The sequence below is a fragment of the Panthera tigris genome, chromosome D1, assembly GCF_018350195.1.
Source record: "Panthera tigris isolate Pti1 chromosome D1, P.tigris_Pti1_mat1.1, whole genome shotgun sequence".
Classification (NCBI taxonomy): Eukaryota; Metazoa; Chordata; class Mammalia; order Carnivora; family Felidae; genus Panthera; species Panthera tigris.
The window spans coordinates 109,423,977-109,440,997 of NC_056669.1; the positions used below are offsets into that span (position 1 = coordinate 109,423,977).

Sequence of the window (17,021 nt, forward strand, 5' to 3'; positions counted from 1 at the left end):
TCAGGTGGGATGCAGGTGGTTTATTTTCATGGATTCACACACACTGGAAAAGCCTCTGGGCCGCATCCTCCTCCTCTCCCCCCCCCCCCCCCACCAAGGCTGGGTGCCTCCCCCGTGAAAGGGAAGTAACACCGAGGGGCAGACAAAGATGTAGGGTGTGGGGTTGGGGGGCCAGAGGTCTGGGCCCCCAGCCTCCCCCCGTGTGCCATTCGGGCCCCTCGAGTGCATGAATAAATAACTCCGGGCCACCACGGTCCGGGCCTCACTCTTCGCTGTCCAACTTGAGGCTGATGCTTCGGGGCTTGCCTCGGGCCAGGGTGGTGGGCGGTGTCCCCGGGCTCTCCCGCTCCACCTGACTGGGCCCCCTGGAGCGAAGCAGCTGGCTCTGCTTGCGGAGGAAGTCCACGGGGGCGGCCCCAGCATAGCTGCTCTTGGCCAGGGCGGCTCTGGAGGGCCCCGTGGGGGCGTGAGGGTGGGAGCCTGCCTCCAGTTGGCCCAGGTGGGCCACGTAGCCATCTGACAGGAACTGTGGGCAGAGACGGGTAGGGCTGAGGGCACTGCTGGTCTCAGGCCCACACGCAGCCTCACCTGTCCCCGTCCCCCAGGCTCGTGGGCAGTGCTGGCAGCATTACGGACCCGGCACAGCCTGACCCGGTGTCTTCTCTCAGCAGATAGGAACCCCAGACCGGGAGCCAGAGCACCCCGGCTTTCCTCCTATCTCTGCCCCTCTCCGGGCTTCAGTTTCCTGGGATCTTGGCGGGAAGTAACAGCGGCTGACAGTAAGCACCTACTCTGTTCCCACCCCCGTAGGCATTAAGTGGTGTTCGTGAAAGCTGTGGGGGTTGGTGCCATTTCATCACTTCCGTTCTACAGACAGGAAATTGAGGCTCAGGAAGCTCAAGGTCCATGGCCAGGGCCATGCGGGGGTGGATACGAACATTCAAGGTCTTGAGCACACTTCCGCCTGTTACCTATCCCTGCCCAGCAGCTTCGAGCTGTTTATGACTCCTGTCCTAGGAGGAGCCCAGTCCCCTGAGGCCAGCTGGCCTTTTTGTAGCCGCCCCCGTCAGGTGCTTCTTCACAGAGGTGGTCTTCGTGGCCTCACACCCAGGCTCCGGCTCCCCGGCCAGCCCCCAATCCCGGCCTGTACTTGGCTCTCACCTGGCACTGAGCCTGCAGCTTCCGCACCGCACGGCCCACGATGTAGGTCTGGCTCGGGGGCAGGCCCAGGGCCGCGTATACGGCCACGTCTTTGGGGGACCCATAGCCGGCCACGATGTTCAGTTCTACCTGTGGCAGGAGAAGCCAGTCAGCCACCCTAGGGCCGTGAGACTGGGGCGCTCGGCTGGGCATCCAGGGTCTGATTGCTTCGGGGAGGGTCTAGCCGGACGGAGGCGGGGCCACGGGGGTCCTAGGTCACCAGGCCCCGACACTAGCGGGAGTTAGTCCAGAGGACTAGGGGCCTCTCGGACCACTAGGGGGCCGGGCCCTCGGGGGCCCCTCTTGCCAGTTAGGGTCCCGGGCCCGTCGGGGTGGGACCAGATGGGCCTGCACAAGTCCTACAGCCCCAGGCGGGGACGAGGGCGGGGGCGGGCCCTCCCCTCCCCAGCCGCACCTCCTGCACCAGGCTCTGCAGAAACATCGCCTTCTGGCGCAGCGGGTCGTGGGTGAGGCCATCGCAGAAGGAGACGACGCCGTGAGGAAAGTTGTGCTGCGACAGCCAGGCCACCACGCGGTGCTTCTGCATATCGGGCCGGCCCGTTACGTACACGATCAGGTAGCCGGCGTCCTGCCAGTGCCTGTGGGGTGGGACGGCGGTCGGTTCCATCTCCGAGGGTGGGGTCGGTCACCGCGACCAGCCGGGTGGCGCCGCTCCTACCTGACCACGTCCACTGCGCCGGCGCGCACCTTGGGGTCGCTGCCCATGATGGAGACGCTGGCGGTGAAGGAGCCGTCGATGCTGAAGACCACGGCCTCCGTGCCGCGGGCCACCACGGTCAGGCAGCACTCGGCGTACGTGTGGTCGCCCCTGCGGCCCACGGACGGCGTGAGCGGCGTGGGTCGAGGCCGGCGGAGCCCCCGCCCCGCCGAAGCCCCGCCCGCCTGGCGCTCACCTGACCACCATGCGCACCGGGTAGACGCCGATGCCCAGCGCGCGCTCCAGGGGCACCGAGAAGGTGAGGCGGCCGGAGCTGTTGGTGACCTCAGTGCCGAAGTGGATCCACTTGCCTGACAGCGGCTGCGTCATGACGTAGACGTCCACCTGGTGGGGAGAGCGGGCGAGGGGGCCCGTGGGGCGGAGCCTGAGCGGAGGAGGGTCTGGGCGGGCTGTCGTCGGGGGTAGACGGGACCGAGAGTTCCCTGCGGGTGCGAGGTCGGCTCGATGGGGGCGGGTCTACCCGGGGCCAAGACGGCCGCGTCCTGACCTTCTCTCCGGTGAGCGTGACTACGTCCAAGGGCCCGTACATGAAGCGCCCGTTCAGCACCTGGGGGCGGCCCTCGCACACGACCGTGTCGCTTGCCCGGTGGTTGGAAGTGACATTCTGGCGAGAGGAGACGGCGTGAGACCGCGGCCCGGAGACGACGTGGATGCAGGAGCGGCTGCTGAGGGGGACCCTAGCCCAGGTGGGGGCGGGGCCTCTGCAGGAGGAGCGAGGCCCGAGTGGTGGGCGCTTTCCCGCCCCCCACCTGAGGTCCCGAGTGCCTGTGTGCGGACTTCGGCTCCCAGGGAGCGGAGCCGTGACAGGACGGGATGCGGAGGATGAGGCTGGGTGGGGAGAGCTGGGATCCGAGGCCCGAATTAGCGGTGGAAGGGAAGGAGGTTCCTGGTTCCCAGGGGCGGGACCGAGACTGGGGGGGCGGGGCCAGGACTACAGCGGGCTGGACGGCACCCGGGGAGGTCGCGGGAAGGTGGCGAGGGGCGGGGATGCTGCGGAGAGAGGGCTGGGCCTCTCTCCCCAGAATCTCCCGAGGACCCGAGGGGGCGGGCACGTACCCGGATCTTGACTTGCGTGCGTTTGCGCTGCCACTTCTCTCTGGGGAAGGCCGGGCTGTAGATGGACGGCTCCTCGCACTCCGTCAGCTGTGGCTGCTCCTTCTCGATCACCTGTGCACGCGAGGCCACGTGACCGGGGGACCTGGGTCTGCCCCTCCTCTGGCCGGCGGCTCCCCATCCTTGTCCAGTGCTCGTCTCCCACCCTGTATGCCCGATCCCCGAGCCCACCTGGCGCAGGATGAAGGCCACCACATCAGCCGACTCCCAGTAGCTGGCGTGGAAGAGGTGGGGCAGCGTGACGGTGGGGAAGGCGGTGAGCGCCTCGGGGCAGTACAGCGAGTAGTCAATCCGCTTCGTCCCCCACCAGCGCTCCAGGACTGCACGGCCACGTTGGGCAGGGAGTCAGGGGTGGCCTCCCACCTCGTGCCCACGTGTCTGGCCCCTGGGTACTCTTTCCTCCCTCTTTTCTGCCGAGCCTGCTCTTTGCCAAGCCCAGGGATGGGTACCGGGGGCCCCCTCGTCCCAGAGCAAACGCTGGGGGTGGGGGGGGCGCAAGGGTGTTTCAGCTGGGCTTTGGGAGGTAGAATAAGGGTCCCCTCCCCAGTCTGGGGAGCTGGCTGACTTACTCTTAACCACTTCACTGGTGGTGCTGGGGGCAGCTGGCTGGGCCGGTGGATCAGTGCCTAACTCACTGCCCTTCCAGAAGGCACCGCTGGCAGAGGTGGGTGTGGAGGGCACCAACATCTCCAGCTCTTCCAGAAAGAGGCCTGAGTGGGTCTGCAGAGTGTCAGCTGGGGAAGGTGGGGCAGCCTGAGCCGTGGTCTGAGCCGGGCCGCCCTCCCGGCTTCCCATCTGAGGGTTCCAGGACAGCTTGGCCCTCACACATCCACCACCTTCCCTGCCAGCCCTCCCTGGTCAGGTCTTGGCTGAGGCTGAAGTGCCCTACATTTGGGTGGAAGTGAAAAGGGGCCGACAGCCAACTGTGTTCCTTCCAGAATGCCTGTCACCACCACCCCAGTGCAGTCCCATTTGTCTCATGGGGCCAAACGGGTACCCGCTGGCACACCCACGTGTACATGCCCCATACCAATCCGTGAACACACGTGTATATGGCTACACCCCTACAGATACAGATACAGCAGCCTCTCCACATTGTGGCGATTCTCAGACACTGGCACCCCGGTGCCACCCTGGCTCCTCTCTTTAACCCAGACATCGCCGCTGCCCCCCACTCCTTGGCAGAGAATGTCAGAGGGTCTTGGGGAATCCAGACCTCACAAAGGGCCAGGGTAGGGCTCCTTGGTCCTGGAAGTGGCGACATGAGAGGCTACCAATGATATAGGAACCACCTCACATCTTCCTGGGGGAGGGGCGCCCATCCCCATCCCTCCCTGTTAGTGCCCTCCTCCTTCTCCCCTTTATCTTGGTTGGGGGCATACCCAGCAGCAGGGATGAGCCGTCTCCCAGGGGGAACTTCTGGTAGCGGGGCACGGCTAGTGGGGCGATAGCTTGGAACTTGGGGGCCAGCAAGGGCTCGAGGCGGGAGGCGCAGGGGTCGGCCGCGTGGAAGAGGTTATAGATCTGCTCACAGGCGGGCCGCATCTGGGCCACTGGTACCCAGAAGATAAAGGAAGGAGGAGATTCAGCTGGGCATGCTGGAAGGTAGGGGGTGTGGGAAGCAGCACCTGGCATGCTGGGTGACCCTGAACCGGCCCTTCCCGACCTGTACTCCCCAAGAGGTCACCAGGGTCCTGTTAATGTGAGACAGGTGACTCAGCTAAGAAGAGAGCAGACCCTTCATCTGCCGACGGGGTTCAGGATGAAGACTTTCCTCCTGCCAGTCAGACCCCGGCTCACGCAGAACAGCGTGTGTGGGCCTGAGGTCCTCCTGGTGCGCTTTGGGAAACTTGGCCTTGGCAAGTTTCTGGGCCTCAGGTTCCCCTTCTCTAGCCAGGCCGTTTGATTTGTTCAGTGAGGTACGGCAATAACACCAGCATCTCGTGGGGGACGAAGGAGACGGCAGAGGGACAGATGAAGGAAAAGGCGTGGCTGCCACCCCCACCCTCAGGGCTCACCCTCCAAGGCGGGCATCACGGTTTTGCGCAAAGCCAGCACCAGGCCCAGCGGGGAGCCAAAGAGGAAGAAGCCGGAGACCTTGAAGTCAAGGCGGGCGGCGCTGGTGGGGCCATCAGGAGCCTCAGAAGTGGCAGCAGGGGGGCAGGAGGCTGTGCTTGCCCGCCTGGGCTCCCCGGAGGAGGTGGCGGAGGGGGCCGCCTGCAGGCTGTGGGGGGGGGGGGTGGGGAGGGTGCTCAGCGCTGCTGCCTCCACGGCCCAGCACAAGCCCAGGGCACGGGTGATGGGGCAGGAGTGTCACCTGTTCTGAGCACCCTCGGGCTCAGGACTGGCCATGTCGCTGGGGGTACGCTGGGCAGGCAGGGCTGAGGGTTCTGGGCTGGCCCGTCCCAGCCCGTCCACCCCATCTGCCAGGGGGTCCCGCACTGGGCCGACCTCCGGGGAGAGCAGCTCATTGTTCTAGACAGAACAGGGGACAGAAATATCCTTAGGGTTGGAGACGATTCGATTTCTACTTATTTGGAAGCGAGGAGAGAGGCTTGGAGGTTGGGCAGGGACTCAAGGAAGGAACTGGGGCAGAGCCCAAGAGGGGACAGAGCGAAGCAGCAGGGAAGCTGCCCGAAGAGAAGTCCTACTGTGGGGAGGCGGTGTGTGTGTGTGTGGGGGAACCTAGAGACCTAGAGCTGGAGAAACAGCCCCCTCCTGAGTTGGCAGGGTCCGGCCACACTGACCATGCTCCCTCGGCGGCTGCTGCCCCGGCTCCCGGTGCCCGCGCTGGCACTGTGGCAAAGTGCGTCAAAGCCCAGGATTCCGCCCACGCCGTCTCCGATCAGCACCACCTGATTGGGGAGAGCGGCGCCATCAGGAGGACGGACGCAGGGCTCCGGCGGCGAGCTTCCCTGGACCGTCCCCGACCCCTGACCTGCCCGCAGAAGCCGGCACCCTCCGACGAGCGCAGGAAGGCGGCATAGGCCTGGTTGGTGCGGGCGATGACGGTGGCCACAGCGCCCTGGTATCGCGAGGATGAGGTGGCCAGCAGTGGCAGGGCAGCCAGTGGAATGTGGTCCTGGGAGCGGGACAGGCTGTCACCGTCGTGGCTGTAGGGGCTCAGGCTGGAGGAGGAGGGGCGGCGGGTGGGTGGGTGGGTGGGTGGGTGGGAGGGCCTCCGGCCCCTCCACCGCCCCCTCCCAGCCCCCTGGGCCTGTTGGCAAGTCCCAGCTCTGCGGCGGCGCCTCTGTGGGGAGCATCGGCACCCAGGGGGCCTTTGTGATGGAGCCACTGACGAGAAACTGAAGTCCAGCCGGGTGGGTGGCTGGCCTCCCCGCCTCGCCCCTCCCCCGCCCCTTCCCTCGTGGGCCTCTTTGGTCCCGGGAGCCCCCGGTGGCTGTCTGCACCTTGGAGACCCTGTGTGTCCCCCGCCCTTCCGCCCCTGACCAGTACTTGGAGACGAGGGCATAGGCGGCCGCGCAGATGGGCGGGCAGGGCACCAGACGCAGCGCCACGTGGCCCAGGGCCTCGGGGAAGTGGACTCGTGTGACGGCCTCAAAGGCCAGGCTCAGGGTCTGCACGTCCGCCTGCTTGGAGTTGGCGTCTCCGGGGCCTGAGTCCAGGATGTTGCCGCTGTGCAGGATGAGGAAGAGGGCGTGCACGGCGCACGCCTCGGCGCCCAGCTCCCCGGCTCCGTCTGGGCCCTGTGGGGCACAACGGGGTGCCTGGGTGTCAGAGCAGTAGCCTGCCTGGTGTGGGGCAGAACTGCAGACGTGGGGGGGGCCGGCCGTACTCACCTCTGAGTCCCTGGGCGCTCGGGCCCCATCCCCGATGTCTTTGGTGGCCTCGGTTCCAGGGTCTATAGGACGGGGGGGTAGCCAGTGAAGGAGACCGAGGGGCCTGCGGGGGTCCCCTCATCCGGCACTGCGGGTACCCTCACTTCGCTGTCTGCCTCTTCCTCTGACCTCTCTCACCAGACTCTCGCGGGGCATCTCACGCTGCCGGGCCTTTGCACGTGTTCGTCCCGTTGCTGAGAGGGACGCCTCCTCCCCACAATGCCCGTTTGCCTGGAAAACTCCTTCTAATCCTGCCCTGTCCAATATGGTGGCCACTGGCCACACGGGCCTGTTTAAGTGGGAAGGAATTAAAGTACGACACCAATTGCGGCTCCTCAGGCTCACGAGCCACAGTCCACGTGCCGGAAGACCACACGTGGCTGGTGGATGTCCGTCATGGCTGCAAGTTCTGTGGGACGGAGCTGGTGCAACCCCTCAAAGTCCGGCTCACATCTCACCTCGCCCGTGTCGCCTTCCCGGCCTCCACGTTAATTCCTCCACGTTTTGTGCTATGTCTGAACTTGGAGTCCATTCTAAGCCCCCGTCTCTCCTCGCTCACCCGCCCATCATTCACCTGCGTGTTCACCGCACACTCTCTCTGGATTGGCGCTCAACTTAGGGCCCCGCTAAGCTGAGGGCTGGGCGGTGCCGAGTGCCCCCTGCATGCAGGGTGCTGGTGGCCGGCGGTCTTTACCTGGGGGCCCCTCAGCCTCCACGGGGGAGGCAAAGGCATCAATGAAGTCACTAGAGTTCCACTTGGTCATCTCCTTGGGGAAGACCTCGTCACTGTCCGAGAAGCCTTCTAAAAGGACAGGGGGCCGTGTCATGGGGCAGTAGGAGCCGCTCAGGGACACCCCTGCCCCCAGCAGGGCTCTGGTGCTGACCGTGGGCATCGAAGAACTCCTCCTCGGAGCTGTTCTCAGAGTCTCGGGCGATGTTCTGCATGCGCCATTCGGACAGGCTCTGGGGAGACACGCCGCCTGCAGGGCCACCTCGGTCTCAGCCTGGGGTCCGGCCCGAGGGCGGCTCCCTCGCTTCCCCGCGCCCCAGCCTCACCTCCATGCTGGGATGAGTAGGACGAGCGGGAAGATGAGGACCACTGCTTGCCAAAACTGGCATCGGGCGAGGCATCGGGGCCGGAGGGCGCCTCGGGGCCGTCGGGGGTGCCAGCGTGGCTGGCCGCAGCCCGGGCCTCAGCACTAGACTTCCCAGGGGCCTGGGCTTCGGGCCCCTCACCGCCCGTGTTGCACTTGGCCATGCGCTGTGCCAACATGCGGGCAGTCTCTTCCTCCAACGCCCGGATGTCAGCCATGCTCAGCTCTGTCCATTCATCCTGCCAGCACCAGGCCTGGCGGTGGGCCCGTAGCATCACTCGACGCAGACCTGGAGGTGCCCGGGCGTCAGAACGTGTCCCCCCGCGCCCCGAGCCCAAGTTTCCCTGCCACTGCCCCCCCCCCCCCCCCGCCCCGGGCAGCAACATTGCCAGCCCTCTACAGTGGGTGATGGCTCCCCTGGGCACACCACCCACCCAGAGCCACGGAGTAGGGCGAGGCTGGTGCCACCCAGGAGACGGGAATAGAAACTGGGGCATTTGCCTTCCTGCCCCGGCTCCCTCCCTCTGTCCCTGCCTCTTTCATGCCTCTGGACACCCCAACTCGGAGCACAAACCCAACCCCAACACTCTGGGCAGCTGGGACCAAGGCCACTTCTTGCTGTCTTTCAGCTGGCTTCCTGCTGACTTCTTCCGAGAAGTCATCAATTAAGGCATTAACAGTTAATGAAATTGTTGATAGTTAATGAAGGTGTGAATAGTTAATGGAAGCGTTGGCACTTAATGAAGTTTGTAGTGAAAGATGATACCCATTCTGGGATGTTTTCATCTTAAGCAGAGGAATAAAGTTAGGAGCTTCAATATCTAGGAAAGAAATTAATAATGGTTGGATTATAATTATAAACTCCTGGAAGGAGATATATATCGGAATCTTACTAGCGGGTATCTGTGGGTGATTTCATTTTCTTATGTGTGCTTTTTGGTATTTTTACAAACGCAAGACAAGGAGCCTGGATTATTCTCTGAGCTACATTCCCTCATTTGTAAAATGGGAATCGTAGCTCCCACTCTGGAGGGGTGTCAGGGCGTTAGAGGAAATCTTGCATGAGAAGTGATCGGCAAAGGAACTTGCATGTTGTGAATGCTCAGTCGATGTTAGGTCTTGATACCTGGCCCGGCCTCCTGCTCATTCACAGAAGGGAAAACAAAGATGCAGAGACGCGAAGTAGCTCAATAGAGGTCCCGTGGAGCCCAGGCCCCCAGAGGCCCCATCCGGGGTTCTTGTACCTGCAGGCGGCCCACCCTCAGACCTGGGGGACGGGGCAGGGCTGAGCTGCAGGGGCTGTGGGGTTAGCTTTAGGAGGGTGAGAAGGGGAGCTGGGAGCGGGAGGGACCCCAAGAGGATGAGTCAGAGTCACAGCCTGTACTTCTTCGTGTGTTGCTGGTTAGGGCTGCTGACCCTTCCGAGAGTTTCTAAGTCTCCCCGGGCCCGCAGAACGTGGGAGAATCCGGGAAGCCTCACGGATGAGAAGCAGCATCTCTGAACGTCAGAGCCTGCGTGGACCTCAGAGCTCAGGCCCCCGGCTTCTTGCCCTCCTGACTCTTACCTCCACCTCAAGGCTAGGCTCCCTGGCCCCCAGCCAGGCTGTGCTGTTCCCCTCTGCCTCAGTGCCACCATATCAAGTGGAAACGATGGCTTTGTGCTTCTGTGTCCCCAGTTTGAGCGTCCCTGGCTCAAACACGGGGCCTGGTGCATGCTGGGTAAAGGGAGCCTCCTGTGGCTGGGTGCTCACCGACATCGTGGATGAACTGCTCGATCTTGGCCTGCATGCCCCAGTAGCGGAACTCGACCTTGCACAGCTTATAGGCACACATGAGGGGCCCGGTCTGGGCCGCTGTGCGAGCCCAGTCATCGGCCAACGGTCCCCGGCCAGTCTTGGCCGAGCGGTACAGCCGGGGGTCCTCTTCTGCTTTGTATTCTCCTGGGGCCACGGCGTCCCGCACGATGTCGATGGTATCTGAGGGGGTTCCAGCGGCACTGAGCCACACGGACCCCCTGCGTCCCTGCCACCTCCTCCCTGCAGCCAGGAAGCCGAGGCCGGGACAGAGTCTGGGACTTGTCAGAGGCTGCCCACTGAGGGGGCAGGTGGCCTGAGAGGGGCTCTAGGGTCCCCTCACTGGCCCCAGGCCTCACCCAGGATGCGCTGTCTCCTCTCTGCTCCACTCAGGTTGAAGACATTTGGCTGCTGCCCCCCGTCAGGCAGGTAGTAAGTCTCTATTTCAATGGAGAATTTCTCCACAAAGGGGCAGGTGTACCTGGGTGGAGGGCAGGGGTGGGGTCACTCCTGTGCCCACCGGGGCTGTTCTCCTTGTAGCCCCAGGCCTGCCCCACCCACTCACCGAGTTCGGGTGTAGGGATACGCGTTCCAGGATTCCTCCTCCACCTGCAGGGCGGCCTTGGGCAGCAGCGCCCGGAACCAGCCTGGGATGTGGGAGCCCACGTGGTACACCTTGTGTGTGTATTGCCCACTGCCGCCGGGCCCGTCCGTGTAGGGCCGGTTGGCCAGGATCTCCACACCACTGCCCTCACCGCTCGACTCCTCCCGACTCTTTTTCTGCACCCGGGGCAGAACAGAATGGGCGGCTCGGCCTCAGCTGAGCTCCTGGGGTCCCCAGCTGAGCCTGGCCCCCTGCACGGTGCTGGAGCCCTAGTCCCAGCCTTCCCACCTCCCTGCAACTTGACCCTGGCCCCCTGCAGCTCCCTGGGATCAGGCCCACAGCTGCTGTCGTCCTCCACAGGGCTCGCAGCCCAGCACTCACTCGTGTATTTATTGTCTGCTCTGTTCCAGGCATATTGGGATTATATTAATTGGGACCTGCTGATGAATAAAACAAAGATCCCTGCCTGCCCTGCGGGACTTAAGTTCTAGTGGAGGGAGGGGGGGGGGGACATAACAGAAGCCAAGTGACAGGGTATATTAGAAGTGGGAAGTGTTGGGGCGCCTGGGCGGCTCAGTCGGTTGGGCGTCTGAATAGGGCTCAGGTCATGATCTTGCGGTTTGTGAGTTTGAGCCCCGCGTCGGGCTCTGTGCTGACAGCTCGGAGCCTGGAGCCTGCTTGGGATTCTGTGTCTCCCTCTCTCTCTGCCCCTCCCCCACTTGCGCGCGCACGCGCGCTCGCTCTCTCTCTCTCTCTCTCTCTCTCTCTCTCTCTCCCTCAAAAATAAACTAAGGTAAGGGATATTGGGTTGAGATTATAGCATATTGGCATATTGGCAATTAGGGCAGGATGATCAGGGAAAGCCTGAGAAGATAACATGACCACAATTTGAACATGACTTAAGTGGGGGAGGGTAGACGGTGGAGTGCAGATGTGGGGTGGGGGGAGCTATTCAAGGCAGAGGGGATGCCAGTGCAGGCTCCTGGGGTGGGAGTGTGTGGCATTTGCTCCGGGGGCAGCAAGGAGGCCAGGGAGGGTGGGCTGGAAGAATCAGGGAGATCCTCCGAGAACCTGACGCCAGTCCCCTCCCTCCCCGACTCCCCAATGTGGGCCCCTGCCACACCCCTTATAGCTTGAGAGCACTCAGATACGGCCCTTTTATAGCTCTGGAGCCTGAACCTGGCCCACTCAACCCCCTGAGGCCGGATCCTGGCCCTCTTGTCTCCTCAGACCCTGACCCTCATTTCTGGGGCCTCCCTGAGGCCTTGCACCCACCCTCTTCTCCCCCTGCCCAGCCCCATGCGTCTCACAGCCCAAGTCTAGACCCCTACCTCTTGGATCCCTGCCTGCCCCTCTCTGTCACAGTTTTGGGGTCTGGTCCTCACCCCGTTTCCCTGACCCCCTGGGGTTGTCAGGACCCCCTGGGGACCCGCTTCCAGTCTTCTCTACCACCCAGCACCCCTCCTCGCTCCCTGCCTCTCACTCTTGCCTCCTCAGGCGCTCCTTTCCCTCCCGCAAGGGGTTACGATTCTAAGGAGGATTAAAGGAGATCAGAAGTGGGCTGAGCGGCAACCAGCCAGCCGGGCCGGGCACTTGGGGGATGGGGAGGCACCACCAGGCCCTTCTGTCCCTTTTCCCACCGCCGCCCCCCTCCCCGCACTGGAAGGGGGGACTTTTCTGTCCTCCCCTAGGCTCTGAGTCCTTCCAGGCCCCAGAGCCGGGCTGGGGGGCGGGGGGGTTGAGGCGGCCCGGCCCCTCGTCCCAGGTGCGGCCTGCGCGCTCCTGCCGTTACCCCATCACGAAGTGTGCCCCCCCCCCCCCTTAGGCTCCTGCTGCCTCCCGCCCTCACCTGGATCATGTAGAGCTGGGCCACCTGGTACTCATCCAGGCTCATGGGAAGCAGAATGTGGTACTCCTTGATGAGCATCCTGAAGGTGCTCGGCCGGCCGCGCGCGGCCTCCGCTCCGCCTGGCGCAGGGCACGGCGCGGCAGTCAGTGCGGGGCGGCGGCGCGCGGCCCCGAGCCCTGCGCGCGGGCCGGAGGGCTCGGGCCGCGGGACCCCATGCCCGGGCCCGCCACGGGGGAGGCAGAGGCGAGCCCGGCGCCGCCGCCAGCCGCAGCGAGGCTGAGCGCTGACCTCTTTTCCGCGCGGCCCCCGTCCCCCCCCCACCCTCACCGCCCGCCCGTCGCCATGGCAACCGCGCGCTGACGCGGGCCCCCCGGAGCGGCGGGCGCGGGCCGCCGGGCTAGCGGGCCCGCCGCGCCAGTGTCCTAAGCCCCCTGACACCGCATCCCTCGGGGACCCACCCCCGGGAGCCCCGGTGCCCTCCTTCCCGGCCCGCCTTCCACAACCGGCCCCTCGGGGCCCGCCCCCTGCATCCCTTTCCCCTAGTCGGTGGGGTCGCTTGCCCCCCACTCCCAGACATCCACTTAGAACCTCGTCCCCCGGGGTGTCTCCGCAGAGCAGCCCCGTGCGCCCCTCCTTGTAACGTCTGTCAGTGTCCTCCCACCCACCCCCCGCGCCCCACCCCCCCGAACCTACCTTCCAGGACCAGATAACTAACCCCTCCGGCCCTCAGATCTGCCTTCCCCATTCTGCCCGGCAGCCCAGTCCTCGACTTCCCCGCCTCAGCATCCTTCCTGGACCCCCGGCACGTCTGTGCAGCCACCCCATCATCCTTCCCGGGGTTGACCCCTCTTCGAGCTGAGGCAAGAGTCGCTCCGCTGGGTATCCCACGGGCCCCGACCCTGGGAGACCCGCTCCGCCCGCCCGCGCCCCGGTTCCGCTGCAGGCACCCCTCCCACCTCCCCACCTCGCACCCAGCGAGCGGGCGAGAGGCCCCATTGTCCCCACTTCCCTCTGCTCCCCTGCGTCCCCGTCCCCTGCCGCGCTCTTGGCCCGCCCGCCCGCCGACGTCCCGGCTCACCTCTAGTCTAGGGCGGGCGCCCCTCACCCGGTGCGGGCGGGGGCGGACGGGCCGCGGGTCGGAGCCCGGAGCACCCCCAGCCCCAGCCTCGGGTTCCAGCGGTGGCCGGACCCTCTGAAGGCGCAGCGCGGGCCCATGGCCCCGACCTTCCTCCGGGTCCGCCCGCCGGCGCCCCTGCTGTCCCTCCCCGCCGCCCGCCGCGTCACGGCGGCCGCCCCGCCCCTTTCCTGGGCCCTGCTGTCCCTCCCCACTTCAGCGGGGTCCCGGCGGCCCCGCCCGCGGCGGAGGAGGGCGGCCCCTGCTTCCTTCCCCCAAGGCGGCAGGGGAAGAGGCAGTTCTCCAAATGCTGGCGCTTTCACTCCGTGTTCTCTGGGATCCCCTAAACACTTCCTATCTCCACCCTGGCCCAGCCCTCCTGTGTGCCTTGGAAATATGGCTGGACCCATCCCCATTCTTCCCAGCCCTCGAGCCCGGGACCCAGGGTAGGGGAGATGCCGCGCGGCCTCCAAAGTCTGAGGAGAGGCTGGTCTAAGACTTGCCTGTCCCTAGGGGGTGGCGTTCCAGCGCCCCAGGCCTCTAAGGTCATTCAGCTATACACTCAGGCATAGGACTGCAGTCACTCCGAAGCCGTGGTCTAGCCCCTGAATGGGGCCCCATGGCTTTCCCCACTGATACCTTCCGGGTCCACAAGTCTGGCCAACCAGACCCTGGGCAAAGGCTGAGACACCTGAGGGCTGGGCTCACGGGGCCACACCCAGCAGGCTAGAAGGTGCTGGGACAGTGGATGGCAGCACCGAGCTGGGTCTCACCCATTTCGGAAGGCAGTCCTCTCCCCTTGGCTCTGCTTCCCATGTGCTGGGGGGAGGGAAGCAGCAGTGTCCCCTCTCCCCTGAGGAGTCAGGATGCGTTCAGAGCCTCTCATGGCTGACTCGGAGTTCAAGATGTTAGGGCATGAGGGCATGCGACCGCCTGGCTCACATGAACTGACATTTCCACCCTGCCAGACATCACTGCCAATCCAGAGAAAGAAGCCTCTAGGCCCAGGCTGCCGACAGTGCCCTCCAGCTGCGGAGGCTGCCAAGGCCCTGCGCTGCCCCCTGGTGGCACCATGTGTAGGAGGGCAGGGCTCCCAGGTACTAAAGTTCAACCCTTTCCACAACTGGGAAGGCTGAGGGCAGGAGAAGGGCAAGGTCCCAACCCAAATCAACGGACAGCAAGGGCAAGGCCAGGCCGGGCTCGGCTGCCCTCTCTCTCCCACCACTGCACCGACCCTTTCCCCTCTGTAAGTCTCCTCTTTCCCAATTTCTGCCTGGCTTAGCAGAAGTACCAGACTCAGAAAGACTAAGAGATGAGAGAACAACTCCAAATTATCTTTTATTTATACAAAAAGGGCATATTTAGCAAAAGACACTGAAAAAAGAGTCGCTATGGCCCAGGAGACGAGGCAGGGAGGTGACAGGCCTTCGGAGGCCCTGCTAGGGGAGGAGTCTGGGAAAAGTGGTGAAAAGTCCTGGGTAAGTGCTGAGTGGTGGGGGCCACAGAAAGGAGAACGCTCCAGTTGGATCAACACTGTTGGCAGGTCATGGGTGGGACTCACAGTGACCTCGCTGCTAACTCTTGAAACAGTCCCAGTTAGTGCTGTCGACTGGAGTGAGAGCCGCCCCCTGGTTCCTGGAGGGCACCCACCACGGGACACAGGACAGGAAGCCCAGGCTGGGAAGTGCAACTCGGGGTGAAGGCCAGGGAGAAGCAGGTGCTCTGCAGTGGCCGGGAAAGGTCCAGATTCGGAGGCGGAGTTGCGTCCTGTTACGTGCGGGCGTTCCGCTCTGTCTCTGCCAGGCACTCTCTGACTAGGGCCCGGGCATGGATGATGCCTGAGGTGGGGATGCGCAAGTGACGTAGAGCGACTCTCCACAGTCCCCCCCCCCCCCCCAGAGGAAGACCCCTCCCTCTCTACCCCCTTTCCTTTCAGTAAAAAGGACAAGGACTATAATCTAACGAGGGGACTAATACGATTAGAGACGTGGCTAACCCTCAAATCTGCCTTGTTGAAATACAAATGCTCTGGTCCTTCCCCGAAAACGGACTCAATTTCAATTCAATTCAAAACACCTCTCTGGATGGTGATCCTGGCCCTTGTCTAGGCTTGGCTCAGGTGGCCTTCAGATGTCCTTCCCTTCCTCATGAAGGACTGTCCGGTGTTAGTCTCTTGACCAGGGCGGGTGAAGGCCTCACTTACCTCTCTTCAGACGCTCCATGGCGCTCTTGCTACCAGCATAGGTTGGCCGGATCTCTTTGCCCATCTCCTCTATGACCGACAGCAGGTCCGTGTAGGTGCTCTGGGAGCCCTGGGCGCCCGGTGGCTTCATTGCCTGTGTCAAAAGAGGACAGGGCGATGAACTCAGGCCCCGAGGGGACCTCCAGTCCCCATCCAGAGGCAGTCCCTCAGCCCCACTCACCTGCACATAACCCATGGAGGGCGGTCCGAAGTCGTTAAACAGGGGTCTGAAAGGGGCAGCGGCTCCCGGCACCGAGCCCGATGGCGATGGGACACTTCCGGCTGCAACATGCGCGAGTAAGAGGTCAGCGCGGGGCCAGGACGCCTCCTCCCAGCGTTCCAAGCCCCCGACCGGATTCGCCCGATTCCCTCCAAACGGATGCTTCACTTCAGGAGCTCAACTTCAGGGACAAACCCCTCCCCCTGCACTCCACCACCTAGCCCTTACGTGACCACGCCCACTTCACAGGCCAGCAAACTGAGGCTCAGCGAGGGTAGGCGGCAGGCCCAGTGTTGCAGAACTCAGGCCGTCTTCCCGACCACCCGGGCAGGTGAGCAGGGGTAGAGCTGGATCCTCACCTGTAGGGACCGGGGTGCCGGGCCCAGGGGTGCTGGAGCCGGGGGTACTGCTGGGGGCGGGGGCGATGGGTTTGTAGGACATCCCCAACTCTTGGGTGCGGCGGACGCCGGCCGGCCGCTCCTCCGGGGTTGGCTGCTTGGCCGCTCAGCCGCGCTCTGATTGGTAAACCGGCCGCACGCCCCTGGTAAATAGAGCTCAGGCCGGAAGGGTAGGCGGGCACGAACGCTCTCTCACTCCCTATTGGTGCGCGAAGATGTCACTCGAGCCTCCTCATTGGCCGAGACCGGCCCCAACAGGCCGCAACCGCTGCTGATTGGCCTCCGCCTTTCGGGGCTCGCACCTGTCTGCTCCGGATTGGGCGGTGGCTGACGCCCTACGCAATTGGCGAGTTCGCGGTCCAGGCCGGCGCGCTCTCAATCCGATTAGTCCCAAGGCCCGAGAGGCGGGGCCTCGGAAGCCGGGACCCTGGTCCGGTCCGCCGCGGTTCACGCGGAGGGGTCTTCCCGTGTGCGGGCGCCGCCCTAACGCTTCACTCGCGCTGTTTTGCACGTCGGCTGCGCTCCGCCTGGTCACGGTCCAGCTGGGGCTGTTATTGCTGTCGCCGCCACCACCGAACGCGCCTTTCTACCGCTCTGGGTGCCGGAGGACGCAGGGCTTTGACGTTCGGAGCCCTGCGTCTCACCCCGTGCGCTTTTACGTCACCTTTCACCGGTTCAACACCCTTTCCCCGGTCCGCGCATGCGCCCTCCTCCTAAAGCCTCCGTTTGTTCCTATGGCAACGGGTCCCTCACCAACGCTACCACCGCGCCTGTGCTTCTCATTTGCCTAGTGCTCAGGTCCAGGCTGGGTCTCAGG

At 64.4% G+C, this 17,021-nt stretch overlaps 2 protein-coding genes across 2 annotated transcripts; both read right to left on the reverse strand.

Moving 5' to 3' along the window:
- Positions 1 to 5: 5 nt before the first annotated feature.
- On the reverse strand, positions 6 to 13,447 carry PITPNM1 (phosphatidylinositol transfer protein membrane associated 1). Its single transcript, XM_042957656.1, has 24 exons — positions 13,309 to 13,447; positions 12,231 to 12,349; positions 10,343 to 10,557; positions 10,137 to 10,258; positions 9,736 to 9,960; positions 7,948 to 8,274; positions 7,776 to 7,871; positions 7,586 to 7,693; positions 6,853 to 6,914; positions 6,509 to 6,759; positions 5,991 to 6,180; positions 5,800 to 5,907; positions 5,370 to 5,527; positions 5,071 to 5,276; positions 4,435 to 4,605; positions 3,622 to 3,786; positions 3,224 to 3,372; positions 2,996 to 3,106; positions 2,427 to 2,543; positions 2,115 to 2,263; positions 1,880 to 2,029; positions 1,616 to 1,799; positions 1,162 to 1,290; positions 6 to 526 (listed from the first exon to the last, which is right to left on the reverse strand). The coding sequence occupies exons 2-24, from the start codon at positions 12,306 to 12,308 to the stop codon at positions 263 to 265; spliced, it is 3,735 nt and encodes a 1,244-aa protein (XP_042813590.1). The 5' UTR covers positions 12,309 to 12,349; positions 13,309 to 13,447; the 3' UTR covers positions 6 to 262.
- On the reverse strand, positions 12,231 to 16,810 carry CDK2AP2 (cyclin dependent kinase 2 associated protein 2). Its single transcript, XM_042957661.1, has 5 exons — positions 16,166 to 16,810; positions 15,768 to 15,868; positions 15,548 to 15,680; positions 14,118 to 15,182; positions 12,231 to 12,349 (listed from the first exon to the last, which is right to left on the reverse strand). The coding sequence occupies exons 1-4, from the start codon at positions 16,245 to 16,247 to the stop codon at positions 15,115 to 15,117; spliced, it is 384 nt and encodes a 127-aa protein (XP_042813595.1). The 5' UTR covers positions 16,248 to 16,810; the 3' UTR covers positions 12,231 to 12,349; positions 14,118 to 15,114.
- Between the last annotated feature and the right edge of the window lie 211 nt (positions 16,811 to 17,021).